The 8,314-nt window shown below is 36.7% G+C and overlaps 1 protein-coding gene across 4 annotated transcripts; it reads left to right on the forward strand.

Annotated features, from left to right (window-relative positions):
• The first annotated feature begins 2,025 nt into the window (after window positions 1–2,025).
• Window positions 2,026–6,935, forward strand: LOC107477697 (pentatricopeptide repeat-containing protein At5g39980, chloroplastic). 4 transcript variants are annotated; one of them, XM_052259638.1, is made up of 2 exons: window positions 2,026–2,425; window positions 4,369–6,935. In XM_052259638.1, the coding sequence occupies exon 2, from the start codon at window positions 4,409–4,411 to the stop codon at window positions 6,392–6,394; it is 1,986 nt and encodes a 661-aa protein (XP_052115598.1). In that variant the 5' UTR covers window positions 2,026–2,425; window positions 4,369–4,408; the 3' UTR covers window positions 6,395–6,935. The 4 variants fall into 4 exon arrangements, with proteins under 4 accessions (XP_052115598.1, XP_015953237.1, XP_015953238.1 ...); XM_016097751.3 differs by having other exon boundaries at window positions 2,026–2,453; window positions 4,330–6,932; XM_016097752.3 differs by having other exon boundaries at window positions 4,330–6,932.
• Window positions 6,936–8,314: the final 1,379 nt, after the last annotated feature.

Consider the following 8,314-nt stretch of genomic DNA (forward strand, 5'->3'; position numbering starts at 1 on the left):
TCGATTTTAATGGTAAACCGAACCGTATTACTGTTCAGTTTGCGGTGGGACTGATGGGACTGACCAATCCGATCCGGTTTTCAGAACTACGGTGAAGACAATGAATTTTGCAAACCCTTCAATTTATGTCCACCGCAAGTCTGACTCAACAACTCATCAATGGCCCAAGACCATCGCCACTAGCACCAAATATGATTGGCCCAACTGGAAGTGATCCGAGTGCAAAAAGTGTATCAAGTGCAAAAATAGAGGAGGATCAAAATTAGCAAATGGAGGTGGATCAAGAGTTGCACCTCAGAAATAGTGGCATCTATAGTATTCAGACCGTTGTTTGTACTAAAATGTGACTTTGGTGTTATGTTTAGGCCTTTATTTTCATGACAAGCATAGACTTGTGTGGTTGGTTTTTTGGATTTCATATGTGACTTGGTGTTTTGATTTAGGCCTCTGTTTTGATGGCAATGGTAGATTTGTTGTTTGATATTTTGTAATGTAAATTGTAATTTGGTATTTAGGTCTCTGTCTTGATGATTTCTATTTCAGCAGGTTTTTACTGATAATTTCTAATTATGCGTTCCTTATTGCCCATGTTGATCGAAGTGTTGATTATTGTGAATTTGCAATCAATTGTTGATTGCACTGGACTTGTTTTGGAACTAACACTTTAAACATAGATTTGTATTCCATAATCCATATTCATGCAAATGAAAGTTACAAAACAACCCTAGTACATATTTTCATTTCTTCTGTTTATAGAGCATTACAATTACTGAATTACTTATGAAAAGTGTAAATAAACAACCACAAAATATAGATTTCCATTCCTAAGCAAACATAGTACACTCATTTTCTAATGTTCTTCAATTTTTCATTAATCTCATCAATTATTTTCAACATCTTTTTCACCTCATCTTTAGCCTTTGAACCCAAAGCAAATTTCTCTACCTTATTTTCACCTCCTTTCTTCCATTTGCTTTTTTTCTTACTTAAATTTTCTAACTTTTTTTAACATCACCAATTTCATCGGTCTAAATAAAATAATCGCATCTCAAATCAACCTGTTACATTTATTCATTCAGAACAATTTGAACCATTTCACATAAGTTGCATAGTATTTATCATCATAAATAGAATAAGAAATCACATACTTCCCATAATGGACCACGAAAAAACAATTTCCATGAATTCCACTCTGTTGTAGACTTAATACCATTGCATCAAGTCTATGCAAACACTTGCCATTGTTGTAGTTGAACTTTTTTTTCTTCCTATTTTTCGATACATAAGAGGAGCCACCACAAATACTCACACAAGATTGGATATATTCTTCCTTTGTTGAGATTATAACATTTTTGTACCTTAAGGTTTATAAATCCCAATATAAATTTACACAAAGATGTTGAAGATTTTACTTTATCATTTAATTTTTTATTTATTTTTATTTGCTAAATCCATATCACACAATGCATAGAGGCACGATGGCAAATATTATTCCACCTATTAGCCACTACTAACAAAAACGTTAATGAGATGATAAAAAGGTCGAATGATTAATTGAGTGTGATATTAATATATACACATGATCATTAAAATATAAGAATAAATTTATGTTTATTTGTCCACCGTAAAAACATTTATATTTATTTTTGTCTATTCTTTCAAAAATAAATTAACTAATTATTGATCATTAAAATGTTAAGGAATAATTTTAATTTTTATTTAAATATTAAGAATAAAATTGAATTAAATAAAAAATTAAAAACAATTTAAAAAATTAAAAATATTAAGAGAAAATATATTTGACAAAAAAGAATCTAAATCATTTGAACTCACTCTAGCTCCCCCCTACGTTTGGCTCTTGTTAGTTGGCTCGACTAACAGGCATAATTGCCCGTTTCAAAAATCGCTTTTGGATCGTTGAACCGGTTGGAAATCTCCCGGTCGAACCGAACGAGATCTGGTCGGTTTTTGCTTTTAGCAAGAAACGGCGTCGTTTCGCTCAATTAAAAAATTACCCCAAAGCACTCGGCCACTGCCACTCTCAGAGCTGCTCCGGTCCTCCCTCGCTCCCTCAGAATCGCATCACTTCCTCCGTCCAGCCACCGCCGTCCCCATTACGGTCGTCTCCGCCACTGCTCGAAGCCGCCGTCCGCACTGCAACTTGTGTCGCATCGTTCCTCCGTCGCGAATCCGCTGTTCTGCCTCGCCGGCTCTGTTCCACCGCGCTCCAGCCCTTCTCTGCTCCAGTTCCGCCACGCTCCACCTCCTCTGCTCCAGTACCGCGCACACCACCCTCCTCTGCTCCAGTTCCGCTGCGCTCCACCCTCCTCTGCTCCAGTACCGTGGCACACCACCCTCCTCGGCTCCAGTTCCGCGGCGGTCCAGGCCATCTCTTCTCCAGTTCTGCCGCGTCCAGCCTTCCCTGGTACTCCCTCACCTCTGTGCTCTAGAAGGTATTTTTTTTACTGTAATTGTTGTTTTAATTGGTTTAGGATTGTTAATCTGTGATTTTTCTTCTTCAAGTGTTGTTGTCATTACTGGGGTTGTTGATGATGTTCTTGATTCTGTTGTCTTTAATTTCTTTTTTGGTTTTTACGGTGATTTTCTTTGATTCTGATATGCTGTTGTTAATTTCTTCAAGTATTTGGTGTCGTTGAGATTATTGGGTTGCTGTATTCTTGTTCTTTAATTTCTTGCTTATCTCTGTATTGAGTTTTCTTAGGTTTCTTGTGTTTATTGTTGTTGCTGATTACTGCTAATGGTTCTTGATGGTTCTAATTGTTGATGTTTGTTCACTATTGTTTGTTGACTTTGTTCTTATGGTTCTTGATTGGTGTTTTTTTTCATAAACTGCTGTTTGTTTGCTTTGCTGCTGTTTTTGCATTCTTATGCTTTGTGCAAGTTAATTTATGTTTTATTACTTGATTTTTTTTAATTATTGTAGTTTTGTTATTATTGTGATTCTGTTATGTTGATTCATGTCCTTGTTATTTTTCTTTTTCAAATTTTTAACTGTGATTTTCTACTCAGGTTGTTACTGTGATTTTTCTGTTGTTATTGGGTTATTGGATTATTCATTTGCTGGATTGAGATTGGGATTGCTCTTGTTATTCGTTATTGGATCGTTGGATTTTTTATTCAGGCTTTGTTTTTGTTAATTTGCTAAGTGTGTTTCTCCGTACTTTTTCTTATTTATTATTTTATTCTTATTTATTATTTTGATTCAATTAAGATTGAACTAATTGAACCAGTAAATCAATGAATAAGTAATTAGAGTGGTTTGGTGATCGGTTCGGTTTTTAAAACCTTGCTACTACCTTCCTCTTCTCCCCTTCTTTCCCCTTTTCTGTCTTCCAACTCCGGCAGAGCCGCCGCAACCGGTATTGTTGCTCTGTTCTCCATATTTCTGCTCCATCCAACTCTTGCATCGCCACCCGCAACTCTGCCACCTCTGGCTGCTGCAAGCGTCTCTTCCCGCCAGCGTCTGTACCCGCCCACGCTGCCGCTAGCGTCTCTACTCACCTCTCTTCTCTCCTCTCCGACCACATCTCTGCTTGCATCTTTTCCCGTCTCTGCCCACCTTCTCTGCCGTGGTTGCTGCCTTCCCTGGTTAAGACTTACTCTGCTCTCTCAATTTCTGCATTGGACTTGCTTCATGATTTATGGATTTGTGTTTATCCTAATGAATAAGAAGTTTTTGTTAATGTGATTTATTTATCTTAATTAATATTAAGTTTGCTATGGCTAGTTGTTTTGTTTAACCTTCTTTTAACAATCTTGCCTTTGCCTTTTAATTTTCTTTTTTCTGAGTTGCTGTTTAACTTTCCTTTAACAAAATAGTTGACCAAGAACCTACAAAATGTCATTTTAATTTTATTTTAGTTTTGAACTCTGATCTGTTGAACTTTGAATGTAAATTGTAAAATTTTAATGATGACAAATTATTATATGAGTAGTGAAATTTCGAATTTTATTGTCATTGATTCATTGAATTTAGATATTAAAGAAAGTGATTCACTGAACCTGTCCAATTCTCACAACCTTGGTAAATATCTTGTTTTGCTTGTTATGTTATATGGAAAAGATGATTACTTTTAGTTTCGTCATATTCTTTTATCCTATGTGTTATCAAGTTGTTTGTATGTTGTGTAGATATTTTGTTTTGTATGTTGTATAAATATAAGAAGTGATTAATTTTTAATCACATTCTCTAATGTGCTATCAAGTTGATTTTATGTTTTTGCATTCTCTGCACATGCTTGACTATTTCTAAATTTTGTGTTCACTAACATTTTTAAATTTCAATTAAATTTCTATTACTTTTATCAGATACCTCTTTTCAAGTAAAGACTCTTGACACTTGTGAAGCATTGAAGCATGTAGTAATCTCCTGTTAAGAAGAAAGAAGATGTCTCTGTCCGCTATGAGTTGTTCAATTCTCCCAACTACTGTATTCTCCATTCCCTTCCCTTCTTCCAAAGCCACCATTTCAATCAACTCTACCACTACCACCTTAGTCTCCAAGTCAGCAGCAGCAACATCCAAACACATATGGACAAGAACAGTCCAACGCCATCCACGTGGCAGAACCCGGTACAAAGACCAAACGTTCTTGGACCACATTGTGGACATGGATGAGCTGATATCTTCGATCAGACAGACCCAAAATGCGGAGGAGCTTTACGCTCTCATGTCTCCTTACAATGGCAGGCAGCTCTCTATGCGTTTCATGGTTTCTCTCCTTTCTCGGGAGCCAGACTGGCAACGCTCCCTTGCCTTGCTTGATTGGATCAATGACATGGCTCTCTATTCTCCTTCAGTCTTCGCCTACAATGTCGTTATCCGCAATGTTCTACGTGCCAAGCAGTGGCAAGTTGCACACGGCCTGTTCGACGAAATGCGCCAGAGAGGCCTTGCCCCAGACAGGTACACCTATTCAACTCTGATTACTCAGTTTGGTAAGAATGGCATGTTTGATTCGGCCTTGTTCTGGCTCCAGCAAATGGAGCAGGACAATGTGTCTGGTGACCTTGTCTTGTATAGCAACTTGATTGAGCTTTCTCGGAAATTGCGTGATTACACCAAGGCGATTTCGATATTCATGAGGTTGAAGAACGCTAACATTACGCCTGACCTGGTTGCTTATAACACCATGATTAATGTGTTTGGAAAGGCTAAGTTGTTCCGTGAGGCTCGCCTCCTCCTTCAGGAGATGAAGGGTAATGATGTCCGCCCGGATACTGTGAGTTACTCGACATTGCTCGTGATGTATGTTGAGAACCAGAAGTTTGTTGAGGCACTCTCGGTGTTCTCGGAGATGAATGAAGAGAAGTGCCCGCTTGATCTGACGACATGCAATATTATGATTGATGTTTATGGCCAGCTTGACATGGCCAAGGAAGCTGATCGCCTGTTCTGGAGCATGAGGAAGATGGCAATCGAACCCAATGTGGTCAGTTACAATACACTCTTGAGGGTCTATGGAGAAGCTGAGCTGTTTGGGGAAGCCATCCATCTATTTCGTTTGATGCAGAGGAAGGGTGTGGAACAGAATGTTGTCACATACAACACCATGATTAAGATCTATGGCAAGTCTCTCGAGCATGAGAAAGCAACGAATCTCATTCAAGAGATGCAGAGCAGAGGTATTGAGCCAAATGCCATCACTTATTCCACGATAATATCTATCTGGGGAAAGGCAGGGAAGTTGGATAGGGCAGCCATGTTATTTCAGAAGTTAAGGAGCTCAGGAGTTGAAATTGATCAAGTTCTTTACCAAACAATGATTGTTGCTTACGAGAAAGCAGGTTTAGTTGCTCATGCCAAGCGTCTACTTCAAGAGCTTAGGCATCCAGAGAACATTCCTAGGGAGACTGCAATCGCAATCCTTGCGAGGGCTGGTAGAATTGAAGAGGCTACATGGGTTTTCCGGCAGGCTTTTGATGCTGGAGAGGTGAAGGATATATCTTTGTTTGGGTGTATGATTGATCTTTTCTCAAGGAACAAAAGGCATGCAAATGTTGTTGAAGTGTTTGAGAAGATGAGAGAGGTGGGATACTTTCCTGATTCTAATGTTATTGCTCTTGTGCTGAATGCTTTTGGGAAGCTACGTGAATTTGAGAAAGCAGATGCTTTATATAGAGAGATGCATGAAGAAGGGTGTGTTTTTCCTGATGAAGTTCATTTCCAGATGCTCAGTCTATATGGAGCAAGAAAGGATTTCACAACAGTAGAGTCATTGTTTGAGAAGTTGGATTCCAATCCCAACATCAACAAAAAGGAGTTGCATCTTGTTGTTTCCAGCATTTATGAAAGAGCAGATAGACTTAATGATGCTTCTCGAATCATGAACAGGTTGAATAAAAAAATCGTAAGAAATCATGACAATACTTAGAGAAGTTTGCATCTGCTTTCCCTAATCCCTATGTAACTTGTATAGTGATGAACATTCTTTTGCCCTTGACCATGCATAAAAACTGTAATCGGAAAATCTCTCTATAATGAGGTGTATCATGTAGATATGATATATTATTATGTTCTGGTGCAATAATTTTTTTATATATGCATATAAATGGAGCAGTGCTTCTTCATTGCAGATTGTTGAGCCAGTTTCAAGTCAATTTTTGAGCTTTTCTGGTAGTTTGATTGTTTTCCTGGTATAACTGAAAATATTTTGTGTGCTCCACCTGTAGCAACTGTCAATCAATTTTAATTAATTTGGTGCTGATCTAGTAGTTTAGGTGTGGTTTAATTGGAAATCCTAAGCTCCAGATTGAAGTTATGGGTGAAAGAAATATGGAAAGTGACATGGAGAATTATTTTCAACTCATGGTAAAATTTATTCTTTCGTTATCTTTGTTCGGATATAGTTGAACATATTCTCCTCCTTTTCTCTCCCATTTGACCTCACTTTGCTGCAACATATATTTGTTTTATGATATTTTATTTTCTAGCATCCCCTAATGGATCACTTCTTCACCCCATTGATTTGGTACTGCTATAATATGATGAAGGTAAAGTTCATGGAGGTACTAGATTGAAGCTGAATGGTTGTAGATTTATTTATATATATAGTTCATTCTGGTTTTGAATATTGATATATCTGTACTATGTGTATAACAGCAGTTATTCACTTCGTATGTTGGTTTAATGAAGAACCTTCAAATGGTTGTTTCATGTGTGCTGAAGTATGTACTTTCAAACCATCAGCTAGCAAGTAAAATACCAGAGTTTTCCCCATGATTGCATCAATGTATAAGTTCCTTTTTTCCTATTCTTGACGATGGATTTATTAATTATTGTTTTTGCTTAATTGTTTGATTGTTTGAGAAATCAAGGTGCTGTGTTTGGTGGGATGCTAGTGTGTTCATGGAACCTACAACAAAGCAAAAAATATCAAGTATGTCAACTTTCTTTACCAATGCAGATAAAATAATTTCTACAACTTGAAGTATGGTTTAGCTTTGCTTGCTGTCATGACGGGACAAATCTAACTTGTCTTTACTTCTATATATGGTAGCCAAGGTTGTTTCAACCAACTGGTAAGGATGCTCATATTACAAATGCTTTACAAACATTCTTCATTGGTATTCCATGCCTTACAAATCCTTTTCAGTTGTTTCTTTGAAAAAACGTTAATGACAATAATAATTAGTAAGACATTCTTTTATGATCATGTCAATTTCATTTAGTATGCTTTGTTCTTGTTGCTAATCTGAGATTAGTCTTTTATCAAATGGAACTATATCTTGATAAAGAATTGTCTTGAATGTAAAAAAAAAACAGAGTTGGGATGTCTAAATAATGGATTGAATAAATGAAATAAGTGGTTGTGTAAGTTTATTTCAATTATCCAAGATATTACTAATGAGTCAATGTAATTTTCGTTCATACAAATTTGCATGGAGCGAAGGTTTGATTTTTACCTATTGATGCTTCAGGTGTTTATTATTAGAAACATATTGTGGATATATATTTAAATAACTTTTTCCTTGTTCTGGAAATGGCAAAACTTGAATTATATGAAATGCTTAGTTATATCTGTGTTATTCTCACAAGTAGTGAAATGCAATGAGTTATAATGATGTATATGCCGGTGTAAAAGTTTTCTTGTGTCCAGTTCATTATTCTTAACTTCACCTTTCCAAAAAACGAATTCAATGTAAACCTGGAAAGAGAGAAGATATAGTTAGAGTGATAGAACTTAATGAAACAAGAGAATAGTAAGAGAGAATGTGAAATTTGGGAGAGAGCTAATCATGCATTGTTTGTATCCGTGAATGTTTTCTTTTGATGAATGTGAACACGCCCATGC

This window comes from Arachis duranensis, chromosome 3, assembly GCF_000817695.3.
Source record: "Arachis duranensis cultivar V14167 chromosome 3, aradu.V14167.gnm2.J7QH, whole genome shotgun sequence".
NCBI lineage: Eukaryota > Viridiplantae > Streptophyta > Magnoliopsida > Fabales > Fabaceae > Arachis > Arachis duranensis.

Excerpts from the sequence above, each read along its gene's own strand:
- LOC107477697 (XM_052259638.1), top strand. The coding sequence starts at position 4,409 with ATGTCTCTGTCCGCTATGAGTTGTTCAATTCTCCCAACTACTGTATTC.